General features: G+C 38.9%; 1 protein-coding gene across 19 annotated transcripts in view; it reads right to left on the bottom strand.

Moving 5' to 3' along the window:
* PARD3 (par-3 family cell polarity regulator) overlaps nt 1-16,993 on the bottom strand; it is a 601,769-nt gene that overhangs the window by 277,794 nt on the left and 306,982 nt on the right. For all 19 annotated transcript variants that reach the window (XM_061435906.1, XM_061435890.1, XM_061435900.1 and 16 more), the window contains one exon: nt 901-992. In XM_061435906.1, coding sequence (XP_061291890.1) covers nt 901-992 — 92 coding nt within the window. The remainder of the gene's footprint in view (nt 1-900; nt 993-16,993) is intronic.

The following is a 16,993-nucleotide window of genomic DNA, read 5'->3' as shown; positions in this document are numbered from 1 at the left end:
GATAGTATGGTATTTTTAATACATTTATTTATTTCATAGTCTTTCTCAAAAGAACTACAACAGTACAAGTATTTCTTAAATGTAATTATTTAGAGAGCACTGGGTGCTGAATATACAAACATAATCTGATTCGGGAGCCTGTTCAATTTCACTGAGAAAATTCTTATAACCCTTTCTTGGAAAACCAAGAAAAGACAAAATTAAGAGTCTAATTATTAATATCTCCACTCCAACTTTTACCCAAAGTCAAAGAAAAAATTTAGAATGACTGCTCTAAGGTAACTCAGACGAAGTCTTAAAAACATCTTCCATTCAAACCTGACGTTATTTAAGATAATTGCAAAGTTGTGACAATATATGAAAGCTTTTCTTTGACCTTTTATACTTAAAACATGTTCAAGGTCCCTAACCTCTTACAAGGTCCCCATCAAATATCTTGAGAGATACTATTTCTTCAAATCAATACAAAACATATACTAAAATGACTAATGCTTACCTGATCCAACTAGTTTTTCAAGTAAAGTATGTCTACAATATCTTTTTTAACTTGGCAAAGTTGAAGAACAAACAAAACGCTGACATACAAAAGCAACCTGAACACAGTTGACAGCGCCATGAACGTGCCAAAAGTCTTCAATCAAACACTGCTTTAGACTATCATTTAATAGTACTTGCCAAGGCATGAGACTCAGAGCAGGTACGTGTGAATTTCCATGCTATCGTTCTTACATTATACCATTAACTCAGTAGATGAAAGATGCTCCTTGGAAAACAAACCAGTGCAAAGCATGTTTTAAATAAGCACAGACATTCCGCATGCCATACGCTTTCGGAATATTCGCTGCCATCAGTGAAGCTACACGGATGTTACAAACTTAGCTGAGACTGTCAGTAACTTACTCCAGAGAGAAGTTGGGGATGTTCTCCACACCAGTGTCGGCGTGGCCCACGGGTTCCACACGACTGCTGTCTTCCTCTGCGACATCCTCATCCTAAACAAAGAGAAGCACACCCTGGGTCAGGTTTACTCTTAGAAAGTGCATGAAAAGAAACTGGATAAAACTGGAATCTAACAGGCACTATGATCACATTAACTACGTCTCTCATCTAGTGAGGATGACCTTTAATGATAACATGGGTTTGAACATGTGAAAAGTTGCATTTTAAAGCAGTAAGTCTCCCGAGTTAGTATATCTCAGGGGGTGAACAAGATGCCTCTGCAATAAGGAAAAAAACATTAGGACTTATACCTATGTTAACTTCTTATCATTTTTACTTCACCTTTTGGTATATTTAATATGGAAAAATCAAACCCAAGATGGCGGAGCAGAAGGACATGCGCTCATCTTCTCCTGTGAGAATACCAAAATTGTAACTAGCTACTGAACAACTACCGACAGGAGAATGTCGGAACCCACCGAAAAAAGATACCCCACAAGCAAGGGCAAAGGAGAAGCTGCAATAAGATGGTAAGAGGGACCCAGTCACATTTAAACTCAACCTCATACCTGCCAGAGACAGCTGGAGGGCACAAACAGACCAAGGGAAGGAGCAGTGACTCCCACAAGAGACTGTGGAGACCTGCCTTTGAGTGTTTGAGGGTCTCCTGCAGAGGCATGAGTCAGCAGTGGCCTGCTGCAGGGACAGAGGCTCTAACAACAGCAGTCCTGAGAGTCGCAGCGTGTGGCATTAAGTCCTCTTGAAGGAGGTGATCATTAGCTACACAATAGAGCCGCCAGGCGGGTGAGTCACAAACTGGAGAACAGCTATACCAAAGAAGTTCTCATACTGCTGGGAAAGTTTGAAACCTCACAACAGACTTCTCTGACACCTGTATATGACTACTGGAAAAATCGCACCTTTGACTATATGGACCTTTGTCGGCAAAGTGATGTCCCTGCTTTTTAATACACTGTCTAGGTTTGTCATAGCTTTTTTTCCCAAGGAGCAAGCGTCTTTTAATTTTATGGCTGCAGTCATTGTCCCCAGTGATTTTTGGAGCCCAAGAAAATAAAGTCTATCACTGTTTCCATTTTTTCCTCATCTATTTGTCATGAAGTGATGGGACCAGATCCCATGATCTTTGTTTTTTGAATGTTGAGTTTTAAGCCAGCTTTTCCTCTCTCCTCTTTCACCTTCATCAAGAGGCTCTTTAATTCCTCTTCACTTTCTGCCATTCACGTGGTATCATGTGCAAATCTGTTGCTGCTGCTGCTGCTGCTGCTGCTGCTGCTGCTGCTAAGTTGCTTCAGTCGTGTCCAACTCTGTGTGACCCCATAGACAGCAGCCTACTAGGCTTCCCCGTCCCTGGGATTCTCCAGGCAAGAGCACTGGATTGGGTTGCCATTTCCTTCTCCAATGCATGAGAGTGAAAAGTGAAAGTGAAGTCACTCAGTCGTGCCCGACTCTTAGTGACCCCATGGACTGCAGCCTACCAGGCTCCTCCGTCCAGGGGATTTTCCAGGCAAGAGTACTGAAGCGGGGTGCCATTGCCTTCTCTGTCTACATATCTGAGGTTATTGATATTATATACCGGGTATCCCTGATGGCTCAGTGGGTAAGGAATCTGCTTGCAATGCAGGAGACACAGATTCGATCTCTGGGTCAGGAAGATCCTCTTGAGGAGGAAATGGCAATCCATTCCAGTATTCTTGCCTGAAAAATTCCATGGACAGAGAAGCCTGGCAGGCTACAGTCCAAAGGGTTGCCAAAGTGTTGGACATGACTGAGCGACTAAGCATACATGCATGCATGCATACTACTGCTCTGAATATACTACAATGTTATACAAATAAATGTACATTACACTGGGGACAGATATTTAACATTTTAGTAATCCAAACAGTTGAGACCGTTATAAATCTTAAAGATTAGCAAAATCTTCAGTCCAATTGTCAGTTCCCTAGTTCCTATTAACATAGGTTGTCAAAATGAACATGAAGTTAGTACAATCCCAGACTTAAACACTCCATCCTGTGAAATGTCACATAAGGTTATCCTAAGCCCAGTGACTGATCATTTAGAGGTAAAGGCAGTAAGATCTTAGCCATGAAGAACGACTTCTGTTTACTTCTGTTACAAAGGACCAGGTGCACGAAAAGGAACAGAGACTAAGCTAATCAACTCCCAGCGTTGCACTCTTCCTTTCAGAAAGGCAGAGTTTTTTAGTTTGTAAAAAAAAATTATATTCCAACATGTTGTAGAAATTGAGTATATATGCCAGTGCTTCAAAAAGTACATGTGGAATAAATGTGATGGTTCATAAAAGTAAATGAAATGTCACCCAAGAATACACCTCTCTTTGTCATCTTGTCCACTGTCTTTTCACTAAGCACTTCAGTAACAGTGATGCTGGCTTTGCAGGATCATCTGAATAAGGATAAACATGTCTGATGACATCAATGGTTTTATTATCCAAATTAGAATACTTAGAAAAGACTCAGAATCTCCAAACACAGTGGCTCACGTGGGCTTTACTTTGGCTCTTATACCCAGCAGGTAGTATGCAAGTATTTGCTAATGAAAACAAAATCATCCTCAGGAATCTCTGGGGTAACATGCTTCCAAATACAACTCAATAAAATTTATTTAATTTACATCTTGGAAGTTTACGTGTATAATTTACATACCCATAATTTGTTAGGTTTATCTTTTTCTACTATATATACTTGATAACAGTGAGCTTATATATGAACTTATTAAACCACCTAATGAGAGTCTACCATTACAGAAAAATTGTATATTTTTAACTCATAGTATAAATGTAAAAGCCATTAACAGAGACATCAATCAACAAAATGATAAGCAATGGCTCTAAGTTCAAGATAGAGCATCAAATTTATTTCAAGTCACTAAGGCAATATGAAGGCAAGGTAGCTGGTAATGCCCAATTGACATTTCCTCTGAGAATCCAGCAAAATAAGCTGGATGTGCCGAGTTCTTCTATGAGTTTACATAGACCCCATGCATCCTCAATGGTGGAGCACTTCGTGAGGCCAAGCTACTTGAAGACTGATGGTCCTGTGCTTTGAGGGGCCCTGCTATGTCCTTCTTAGTCATTTATCTCTTTTAAGCACCATTGCATAATACATTTTAAAGGTGAACCAGCATCTTGAACCTGCCTAAGAGTCACACTTACAATGTAAACAACAAACTCCCAAAATTAAGCTTTTCCATTGGGGGTTGGGATAGAGAGGAGAGAAACACAGGAGTATATAAATCAGGTGGAAAACATACAAATAGTTTATGGGTTAAAGACATTTAGTTTCAGGATTCATTAATAATTTAAGCCCTGCTAAAACACCACCACAATATACAACTGGCAGAATCACCTATGCGGCACTGGGAGACAGCCACATAAATGAAATGCCCCAACTACAGTGATGAAATAGCAACTGATAACTGACACATTCACTATTCCCACAGTGGCCATTATCAGGGCCCCAAGAGCATGGAGAATATTATTTCATGTCGCTGCATATGGTGTTCAGTTATTTTGCAAAATTCACTGCCCTGAGGCTGGGCTGCAATTGCTGTGGGAACTACAGTTTCTGAATGTGTACACAACAGCTCCTATACTGCTTTATTTTGTTGTTTTGTACTTTTAAGAGGGGCTGAACACAGTCACTTTTAACAGGAGTTATACACTGAATTCCACTGTAACCGTAGTAAATGAAGCTCAGTTATGAACTATGTCAAATCAAGATGGAAGGCCTAGAGTATTAATTTAAACTACGCAGTGTGAAGAAAAATGTTCAGGTGAGTCAATGTACTTTTTGTCCTATCCCGTCTATTTTACAGTAGAGAATAGGGGTTGAGAGCTCAGTTTCAAAAATTAAACAGACCTGGATATGAAAAGTGAGTGTGCCATCTGCCAATTTTACATCCTTAAACAAGTTATATACCCCTTCTGTATTTCTATTGCTTTTTCTGTAAACTAGGAACAACAAAACCATCTAATTCTTCTTAAGATTACTGAGAGGAATAAGTAAGATAACCCCCGTCACAAATCATAACATAGTACCTGACACATGGTAATGGACAATAAATGTTAGCTGTTATTGAAAAGAGAAACAATGAATACATGACATATAAAACATACCTCAGTAATTCTTTTAGGGTAATGTTACACAACTATAAGATATTTTAAGAGTATATATTCACCCTTTCATACTTTATGCCTTGCAGTAAAATATTAAACATATTACCCACTCAATTAAATACAGAATGTATCATATGCATTTTAGAAAGTTGCATAAAACCCATAATTTCTTGCACTTTGCTGTATACAAAGTACTTTCATCATAAAAGGGTTTCAGAATGAGAAAACATATCAAAAAGTATAAAGGACTAAATGCTGCATTATTGTAGTTGTTCATCCACTAAGTCGTGTTCGACTCTTTGTCACCCCATGGACCATTAGCAAGCCAGGCTCCTCTGTCCTCTACTATCTCCTGGAGTTTGCTCAAATTTTTGCCCATTAAGTCAGTGATGCTCTCTAACCATCTCATCCTCTGCTGCCCCATTCTCCTGTTGCCTTCAATCTTTCCCAGCATCGGGGTCTTTTCTAATGACTTGGCTCTTCACATCAGGTGGCCAAAGTATTAGAGCTTCAGCTTCAACAACAGTCCTTCCAATGAATATTCTACAATCCAATAAATGGCAGGAAAAAGAAAACCCCATGGGTTGCTAGTTGAGGAAATTTTCAGAGGAATCAGATTTGAAGACCTGTGATGGGGCTATGACTTCATCCTGCTTGAAAGCTCTAAGTTAGCCTGCCACATAGCTTCATGGGTGTCACAGAGGACACCTTGGTTCACAGACAAAGGACAGTTCATTACAGCAGTGGCATTAGCCAGACTATCATCCATTTGTGTACTGACTCCTAAGCTAAAATTCTCAGAGGTGATATGAAGAGGGCCAGGGGGCACTGGTCTACTCAGGAGAAACTGAGCCCAGGGAACTGGAGCCCTTTACACAAACAGTCTGCATGCCTGCTCACTGCTTTGGAGGGAGACACCATGTCTGTCTTCCAAGGTTGTTTGCTGTACACATATCGTTGAAAGCAGAGTGCAGCACAAAGGTCTTCATTCTCAAGACGTACAGAAATACAAAAGAACCATGGAAAATCATCTCCCAATAACAGAATTTAATCTGAGCATTGCCAAGTGGTAGCATCTGTAGGCCCCTGGGGGAGGGCATGGCAGCCCACTCCAGTATTCTTGCCTGGAGAATTCTATGGACAGAGGAGCCTGGCGGGCTACGGTCCATGGGGTTGCAAAGAGTCCGACACGACTGAAGTGACTGAGCACACACACACACACACAGCATTTGTATGATCACTAGCAAAGTATACTGGGAACATGCTCTATGATAAGAATGTCTTTTGAATAGTAAACATTAAATTCGACTACATGAAAGAGTTAAACCCTCTATATCAAGGGAAAAACATATTTTTCAACATAGAACAATATACTCAACCAAACAAAAACAAAAATCAAGTGTGAAAAGTAAAACAAACAAACAATTAGACAAGTAAAGTCTTACTTCCCCTGGTCCCTTTCCTATAAAATTATTTTTGGATGCCTTCCAGTAAAACCCAGAAAACTCAATGAGACAATGGACAGAACCCAAGGTAAACCCAGAATATGGTGACAGTCCAGAGAAGATTAGAGCAGCAGGACACAGAGGTCTGGGAAGTCCGTCTCCATGAGAAAAATCATAATAATAATTACTCTGATATTTTTTAATATTTGGGAGATATTTCCAGAGACCTGATAGAGAATGACGGGGCAGGACATAGATTAAAGATATAGACAGAGAAAACAAACCAAATTGTCAAAATGCCAAAGCAATTAGCTCCAAGAACAGCGAAGGGAAATGTGTAGGAAAGGAAACGTAATCAGAGAACCCACTTGGCTAAGCCGCAAGCAGCCCTCACACCGCCATATAACGTGACACTGGGTATTGATTCCACTTGGGGTTTTCATGTAACAAGACTTAGAGGAGGGGAACTGGGAAGGTAAAAGTGGCATTAAAGGGAAACCCCATCTTCCATAATGACAAATCAAAAGATGTCAATAGCTAGTAACCACAAAGCAACAACATAAATACTTCATTCAGAAACATGGAAGTAAATACCAGAACCAACCAACATCTGCATAGATTGGGCGTTGCTGCCTCTAGTGAGAGGGGCTGGGGGAACACAGAGTGCTAGTTTTTTCATTAAATGCCTTCCAGTACGCTGTATTTAATTTTCATTTAAATCTGGCACCAGGTTTACTTCAAACAATAAAAGATAGGAAACCCAACGTGCCAGGAAGGCAGTATCGTGCTCGTGTCCCTGGCAGGTGCCTTCCTGGAAGATGCCCACGACCTTCTCCTGTGGGTCCCCCAGATGACAGTTCAGTTGCACAGGAAGACACTTACAGGGGCTGGATGCAAAGTGCTACCCTGGCTCAGGAGACTTCTGCCTCAGAGAAGCCAGTATGTCCCATGACATCACCAAAGGGACAGCTGCTTGTCAGATACTTACAGTTTTTCCAGTCCACATACAATTTACCAATCAGAATAATTTAATTACCATACAAAGACTGTTCACAGAAAACTTTATCAGGTTTCCAGGAACAGGGAACAAAACCAAACCAAAACCCTCACCAAAGTTTATACTCTCATGCAGAGGGGGAAATAATTTTTGTTAACCCTTTATCTGTAATATAATACTGATCTAAGCAACGTTTTTAAGATCGAAGAGTCAAGTAGTAAGAGGAGAGGGAAAAAAATGAAATTAGGCTAAATCCTTAATTATCTTTTTAATTTCAAAAATTATCTAGTTGTATTTTTTCCTTCTTGGGCACTAAATATTTTCTCTATATTCACAGATTTTTGTTAATGATATCATTAACAAAAGTGGATACTATTGCAAAATAGTACAGAATTGGTAGTTAGAACACTTAAAATCTGAATCCTGCTTCCATCATTCATACAAGAGGATAAACTTTGTAATCGGTTTGTTTACAAAACAAGGAAAATTGTCTGTTTTATGGAACACAATAAAAATTTACCCAGAAAGCAATCACCTGCATCTCTGCATTCATACTCTTGAGTTCTGAGGATATAAATATTTTGAATAGCTATTACTTTAAAGAAAAGCCTACAATTTCAAGAAATAATTTACTTACTGTCTAAATGTTTTTTAAAAACTTAAGTTATACTTGCTTACTTAAATTTCCATCATACCAATCTGATTTTTATGTTTAGGAAGCAAGAAAGGAAAAGAAAGTTCTGATGATATCCTGCTCAACAAATTTATAATATTCTTCCTCAAATGTTGTTATTATTATTTTTCATGTAAAATAATTTAACCAGTTCAATTACACTGCTACACAAATGCTCAACTAAATGATCTTTTTCACCTTTTTGGAGTTTTGGAATTCCAAAATTTTCCAAATTTAATGAGAGATACATTAACTCTTAGTGAACCATAGTAGCTTCCAGAGAAAGTATTTACTTAAATGTTGACAGTATGAATTAAACCACTTTGGGGGATCACATTTGGTGGAAAATAAATTCTGAGGGGAATCTGTTTCCAAGTCCCCTGAATATCACAAATTGGATTCCAGAAGGCTTTTGTGTTAAGGTTGCCACTATTTGATTAATTAGCCTAATCCCCAGGGAAAAATAATTTTCCATCATATGTGGAAAACAATTGAAAACATTTGGCGGGGGAGGGGATTTCACTGTTGAAAATGATAAACCTATAAGCAAACTTCCAAAGAAATAAAATCAGGAAATGTGTAATATAATTTTATTTGAAGATCATTGTATTCTACTAGAGTAAAAGCACTATTAAAAAAAGAATTAGAAAAGACAGTACTAGATACTAAGCAAGACTTTTAAAAATAAAACTGTCTTCTTATATTATAGAGGGAAAATAATAGCTCTTATACCTTTAAAGACAGTACAGTTCACCTTAATATAAACTTGCTCCACAGAACTCCAGAGTTCAATGTCAAATAACTTTGGATTAAATGAAGAATAATTCAGTACCTGTGATGTTGAACATTATACGTGAGTTGCCCACCCTCAACAGGATGCCTAACACCCTCATCTCAAATTAATACTGATCAAATGGAATGGCAAACACAGTCCTGAACACAGTCCATGAAATTTCCATTTCCCACAGAAATGAAACATTTCCTGTCTTGAAACATACACAACATGACTCCACACAACCCAAGGCAAGAGAAGAGTCTTTTAGTAGAAGAACAGATGGTGCTGATTTATGAAGCTATCTAACCACAGAGAACAACAAATAGTATGTATCTTTGCACCTGTTACATGCACAGTGGAATCCTGAAATTAAGTTTCAAAATCTAAGCTTGCTTCTTATAGATTATTAGAGTTTCTGGGGGTGGAGGAATCCTATCGGGCATACTTAGTCTGACATCCAGTCATATGCAGGAATCTTCCTCCACGATTCCTGTGCTCCAAGACACACACAGGAAGCCTTACTAAGTATCACTGGGTTCAGTAACTAACTCCAGCATCCCACCTGCCTGACTCCTAACATATTTATCCCAAGACTTGACCACTATCACCACTTCAACAATATGGAAGTCATTTCTTTTGTAGGAAGTAGCTCTCACTGCTCAGATTCCCTACCACACACCAAGGGCTAAGTGTATCCAATAGGTGACTTTAACCGGCGTAATCAATCTGGTTCAAGTGTGGCGTCCTTATCAGACTAATACCCATTGGATTCTTTTGAACATTCCCCAAAAAAATACTCTAATTTACGGATTGTAGAAACGTACTGATTTTCTGATCTGACCAATTTTGCTGTTCTAACTAACATTTAATCCTTACAGAGGTGACATTTTAAAATGCTTTATCTTCAGGGTGAAATAAGTGTAATACATGAGTAAGTAAATATCTAGATTTATATTTAAAAAACAATTTATAACTATTTTCTTTCAAAAAATCAATTTCTTCTTGGCTTAAAAATGATTTCAAAATTAATCATCAATTTGTTAAAGTAGAAACTTGTTGTTGTTCAGTTGCTCAGTCGTGTCAGACTCTTTGCAACCCCATGGACTGTAGCACACCAGGCTTTCCTGTCCTTCAATAACTCCTCGAGTTTGCTCCAACTCATGTCCATTGAGTTGATGATGCCATCCAACCATCTCTTCTCCTCCTGCCATCAATCTTTCCAGCATCAGGGCTTTTCCATTCATCATCAATCTTTCCATTCACTAAAAGGCTCTTCAGTTTAAATAAACTTTTACTTAAATCAGTAAGAAAGAAAAAGTCTAAACAAATATTTCTTGCTACAGTAAGGACAAATCACTTCTTTGAAAGGCAAGGCACTTATGAATTTTAAATTTTATAAATTTTAATTAACAAAAAGTGATAATTGCTAGTATATACTGAGGACTTCTGATGTGCCAATTACTAAAGAACACACTTCTCTAGTCCTCAATACAATCTCAATTTAATCAACAATACAACCCTTAAATATATTTCAGTAAACAAAACAGATGGGATCTTTTTTGTGAATTAAGTTTCTGCTAGTCTTTTTTCAATGATAACTGAGCTAACCATGTGGTAAGTTCACAAATCTTTGAGCACAGCGTAACTTGGATAACAGAGCTGTGTTGCTGACAAGCAAAGTATTCTTTAATAAAGTTTACTGAATGCTCTACTTGAAATTATAACTAGACATGCAATGGATCCATCCAGTACATTAATCCAAATTAAAGAAATACAACATTCTCCATCTCATGAGCTTGCTGGAATAGATTCATGGCTATCCCTACATGCAAAACATCCTACCTATTAAAGCAAAATTTTTAGGAAAAAGAGAAAGAACTAGTTTTATGAAACATCTATAACACACAACAAACTGCCTATACAATCTCTCATTTAATCCTCACAACAAGGCAGGAATTCTTATTATGAAGAAATTAGGCCTAGAAAAGATTGCAGATTTCTCTGCAGCAGCAGCCCTGTGATTTTGAGAATGGTCTTATGGCCTGTTGTCCTTTGGTTTCGCTCTTTATGACCCAGAGAAGAGGAACCAAACACAATTCAGTACTGGATGTGACCCTCGCCAACTAGTAAGTCAGGGCCAGGGACTGTGAGAAAATATGATAATAATCATGTTGTAACAAATATTAAACTCCGAACATATAATAAATGTACTTTCACATAGAGTGAGAATTACTGTTAAAATATTTTTGTCTATGAATTTTCATTTTAGGCTGTTGTTTAGTAGCTCAGTTATGCCCGACTCCCTCTGACCCCATGAACTACAGCATGCCAGGCTTCCCTGTTCTTCACTATCTCCTGGAGTTTGTTCAAACTCATGTCCATTGAGTCAATGATGCCATCCAACCATCTCATCATTTTAGGAGAAACATGTAAATAATGGTCTCCTAGGTGGTGCAGCATTAAAGAATCTACCTGCTGATACAGGAGACCTAGGTTTAATCCCTGGGTCGGGAAGATCCCCTGGAGAAGGAAATGGCAACCCACTCCAACATTCTTGCCTGGAAAATTCCATGGACAGATGAGCCTGGTGGGCTTATATAGTCCATGGGGTCACAAAAAGTCAGACCCGACTGAGCAAACAGCACACACACACATACATATAAACAATGAACATCAGGAAATCTTACCAGTTATCACATCTGGATGGCAGTGATTTTTACTGTGTCTTTATAACATTAAGTACTTTTACAATGAGCATAAATCTTTTAGGAATAAAGGGTATTTTTATTTTTTAAAAATGTTACAAAACCTTCATAAATTGCTTTTATTATGTGATATCACTACTTTATAACTCCTTTGAAAAGTGACTCTACAAAAAATTAAGGATCTAGAATGAAAATTAGAACATTATAGGTAAGTAATAAGATGGAACTGGGCATTGATGCTGAATGTATACCGTACTGAATCAGTTCCAGCAGAGAGTTGTTGTTTTTTTCTTAATCATTTTGGTGTAGAATCTGAATGGTAGAAAAGTTTAAAAAAGGAAGACTGGTAAGATGCCATACAAATAAATTAGAAGAAATTTCAATTAAAAAAAATTGAAAAAAGAGTAAAGAGTGAAGAAGAGTCCCTACAAGGCAAGTCCATCACTGAGCTTTGTGGTCCATAAAAACCTCACGTTGCTTCCAATGGGGACTAACATATGTTTATTTAACCCTTTTTCCTTGATGATAAATATATATTTCACAATTATTAATTTTGAAGGGCTTATTAAAAAATGTTTGTAGTCCTCAAAGTTCTACACCTCATTATTCTAAATTGTTAAGAAACAAGTAAAGAACAACACATGGGTCCCATAACAAAATCCACTCGTGTAAACATCTATTAGAGCTTGTACTTTATTACTTTCCAATGAAGTCTTTTAATTCACATAAGAAACACACTCATTAACTTACTTGAAATGGCTTAGAGAAAGTAGCTTTCCAAAACCAAAAATTCCTCAATTTCCTAGTTAAAGTCAGTGACGCAAAAGCTAGTTGGTAGCTTTCCTGGGGATCAAGAGATTGTATTCTCAAACAAAACCAAACCTATTATGTGTTTAAAACAAGGCACATGGCCATGATGACTAGTCTGAATGCTCAATTTTAGATCATGGATCAAAAATTTATAATAAATGCAGAGGTTAACATTGATAAAGCTAATTAGCAGTGCATTGTTGCATTGCCCTAATGCTGAAATGTGACGCAAATACCAAACAAAAATTAAGATGTTAAACAAATACGTTAATTTAAACTAATAAACATGTTACAGTTGTTTTGGAACCTTAGTGAAAGTAAAAGTCACTCAGTCGTGTCCAATTTTTTGCAACCCCATGGACTATACAGTCCATGGAATTCTCTAGGCCAGAATACTGGGGTGGGGAGCCTTCCCTTCTCCATGGGATCTTCTTGACCCAGGAATCAAACTAGGGTCTCCTGCATTGCAGGCGGATTCTTTACCAGCTGAGCTACCAGCTGAGCACATTGGCCTTGTGGTTAAAAACGGAATCTCCATGCAAAATGGTTTTGACAAATGATGTCACTTCTCTGATTTAGTTGACTCATTTTATAAACTGACAAGAATAATATAATACTATCTACTGATAATCTGGTGGCTCAGACGGTAAAGCATCTCTCTACAATGCGGGAGACCCAGGTTCGAGCCCTGGGTTGGGAAGATCCCCTGGAGAAGGAAATGGCAATCCACTCCAGTACTATTGCCTGGAAAATCCCATGGACAGAGGAGTCTGGTAAGCTACAGTCTATGGGGTCGCAATGGAGAAAGCATTGGCAACCCACTCCAGCGTTCTTGCCTGGAGAATCTCAAGGATGGAGGAGCCTGGTAGGCTGCCGTCTACGGGGTCGCACAGAGATGGACACGACTGAAGCGATTTAGCAGCAGCAGCATGGGGTTGCAAAGAGTAGGACATGACTTCACTTTCACTTTCACTTTTAATCTATGAGGATAAGTTAGCATAAAATGCTTGGAATACTGCCTTCTACATAAATAAAATAGGACTAAAACTTCATGTATAGCATGTGACTTCATATATAGAATAGACTCTCTGTTCTAAGGTTTAAACTTCAGAAATATTTCAACCAAAAACAGTCTGGAGAAAAGGACTATTTAGGAAGAGTACCTGCTCAGAATATCCCTTTCAATACACTTATCACTAAAATTTCTGGAATCAGAGAAATGAATTAAATGCTGGGAAATCATTTCATTAGGATTAATAACCACATCATTTGCTTTTGATTACACAATTTGATCCAATTATGTCAGTTCTTTTGGTTTCCTCAGGTTGTTCCCTTGAGATATAATTAAAACCAGAATTTGTGATTTGCACATGGCCTAAAAAACTTGAGCTCATTTTGTATCAAAGACTGTCTTATCAATATTTACTAGAAAGAGAGGTCTTCAGAGCAAGAGGCTCATTTTATACAATTTTCAGTATAAAATGATTGCAGCAGTGATAGCACAAATTAAAATATTAACAGAAAATGTAACAGATACCTGGTGACTTTCAGTTACAAAAATAAAAGTCTTGAAATACTTAAGATTTTAGGTCATTCATGGGGATAGAAACTGTTTGACTCTTGAAATATTTACTCCTGAATGTTGAGATAAAAGAAGATCAAGTTGTCTGCTGCTTGGTCATGTATGGATGTGAGAGTTGGACTGTGAAGAAAGCTGAGAGCCAAAGAATTGATGCTTTTGAACTGTGGTGTTGGAGAAGACTCTTGAGAGTCCCTTGGACTGCAAGGAGATCCAACCAGTCCATCTTAAAGGAGACCAGTCCTGAGTGTTCATTGAAAGGACTGATGCTGAGGCTGAAACTCCAATACTTTGGCCACCTCATGTGAAAAGTTGACTCATTGGAAAAGACTCTGATGCTGGGAGGGATTGGGGGCAGGAGGAGAAGGGGATGACAGAGGATGAGATGGCTGGATGGCATCACTGACTCGATGCACGTGAGTTTGGGTGAACTCCCGGAGTTGGTGATGGACAGGGGGGCCTGGTGTGCTGTGATTCATAGGGTCACAAAGAGTCAGACACAACTGAGCGACTGAACTGAACTGAACTGTGATTCAGTAGAAAACAGACTTCGTAACTGATAACAAACTGAAATAAAATTTAAGGTATTAGACAATCCATGTATTTTTAAAAAGCTCAGCAGCTATCTTCAGCATCACAACCCAGAGCAAGGACTTATTTCACCCTTGTGAACAACCTGCAGTATCTTCAGATGGAGACAATACAAGGGAAACCTTCAGAAACCTTTCACACTTTCCCTGTAGAGTCAGCCCAGATTAGCTTTAAATCTAGAATACCAAATACCATTTCCTATTCAAAACCCTGAATGTCATTCCGCAATTTCTAAAATAAGTCTCACAGCCCTTTCATCCTGATTCTTGCCTCTCTGTGAGCCCTAGTGGCCAGATCCCTTCTTCCTGAAGTGCCTTTCCTCTCTCCCTTGGGCATTAAATGTGAAACCCAGCCTTCTCAGGGCACACTGGCCTTTGTCTCTATTCTCCATCATTTTGAAAATCATCTCCACATGAGAATTCTTGGTCAATAGAACTGCAGGTGGTTTTTGTGCCTGCACATATTCTTGAGGATAGCAATAAGATACTAATAAAATTCCAACTTCTTAAAAGAATCATTAAAAAGACACTATTACTAGTGAAGCTATGAAAGTTATATAGTTGAGTCAAACATGCTTGAGGAAGTCAGAGACCTGCAATCACAGAACTTACTTCTAACAGTCTAAAGAGATACCATCAAGGTACAAATGTATGTTAAAAATAGCAACACATATACTGTCCTGCACACATCTAAGGAGCAGGTGTCTTCTCAAGGCACTTAATCCATGACACCCCAAAGAATACTTGCACCCTGCCTGGCTTTTCTGATAGGACTGCAAGTTTGAAAGGGTTAGTTTCACATCATATCCTCATGTGCTTCCCTGATAGCTCAGTTGGTAAAGAATCCACCAACAATGCAGGAGACCCCAGTTCGATTCCTGGGTCGGAAAGATCCACCAGAGAAGGGGTAGGCTACGCACTCCAGTATCCTTGGGCTTCCCTTGTGGCTCAGCTGGTGAAGAATCCACCCTCAATACAGGAGACCTGGGTTGCGAAGATCCCCTGGAGGAGGGAAAGGCTACCCACTCTAGTATTCTGGCCTGGAGAATTCCATGGACTGTATAGGCCACAGGGTTGCAAAGAATCGGATGTGACTGAGTGACTTTCACTCTCCTCAGGTCAGATCCTGAGGAGACTCACAGCAAGGTCACTGAGAAAGCACAAGGAGATGGACCTGAACCATCCTAAGCACAGCTCTTTGGGGGGCTCCAGCGGAGAAGGTGCGGGCAGACACTGAAGCACAGAAGCTCATTTGGGCTAAACAGAAGTCTGATCACCCAGGTGAGAGAAAAATTCAATACAATGACGGGCTCTCAAAGCAGAGACCTGGAGGGATAACCAAAAAATTAGAAAATGCCGTGAAGGTGTGACATAACTAGGAGTGTGCTAGAGTTGGCTCTCCAAAAAAAAAAAGAAAAAAAATTATTAAACAGGAAAAAGACCTTATTTGTAATGTTTGCCAATACAAATACTCCCCCCATGGCAGACTGCAAACCACCAATATCACGTCACTGAACAGTGTGGAAGACATATGACCTTTGGGTAGGAGCCATCTATGATTACCCAGGTGGGACTGGGATGAGTGAAAAAAAAAGAGCTCTTAGCAGATTAATAACAGATATTAATAATATGAAAATACCAGTATCATTTTTGACAGTTAATCATACGTGGCCAGAATACTGCTTAGTTTTATATCCTAACAGGGCTATTCATCTATCAGATGTTTATCATTTGAACCAACTAACGGATGAATTATAGACCTCCTATGACGGAGTTAGGTCCCAACAAACCCACAGGAAGTCAAAAATATTGTTAAGTCCAAAATGCATCTAATACTCCTAACCTACTGACTATCACAGCTTCAGTTCAGTTCAGTTCAGTCACTCAGTTGTGTCCAACACTTTGCACGCCAGGCCTCCCTGTCCATAATCAACTCCCGGAGTCCACCCAAACCCATGTCCATCGAGTCGGTGATGCCATTGAACCATCTCATCCTCTGTTGTACCCTTCTCCTCCTGCCCTCAATCTTTCCCAGCATCAGGGTCTTTTCAAATGAGTCAGCTCTTCACATCAGGTGGCCAAAGTATTGGAGTTTCAGCTTCAACATCAGCCAAGCCTGATTTACATATGCTCCAAACACATTAGCAGAGAGTTAGGCAAAATTATCTAACACAAAGCCTATTTTATAATAAAGTGTTGGCTATCTCATGTAATTTATTAAACACTGTATTGAAAGGGAAGAACAGATGTTTGTTGGTGCACTGATTGTTTACCCTCCTGATCACACACTGACTGGGAGTTGTGAATCACTGCCACCA

Source organism: Bos javanicus, chromosome 13 (genome assembly GCF_032452875.1).
Source record: "Bos javanicus breed banteng chromosome 13, ARS-OSU_banteng_1.0, whole genome shotgun sequence".
Classification (NCBI taxonomy): domain Eukaryota; kingdom Metazoa; phylum Chordata; class Mammalia; order Artiodactyla; family Bovidae; genus Bos; species Bos javanicus.
Note: the sequence above shows the minus strand (reverse complement) of the source record. Positions and strands in the feature narration are given on the sequence as shown.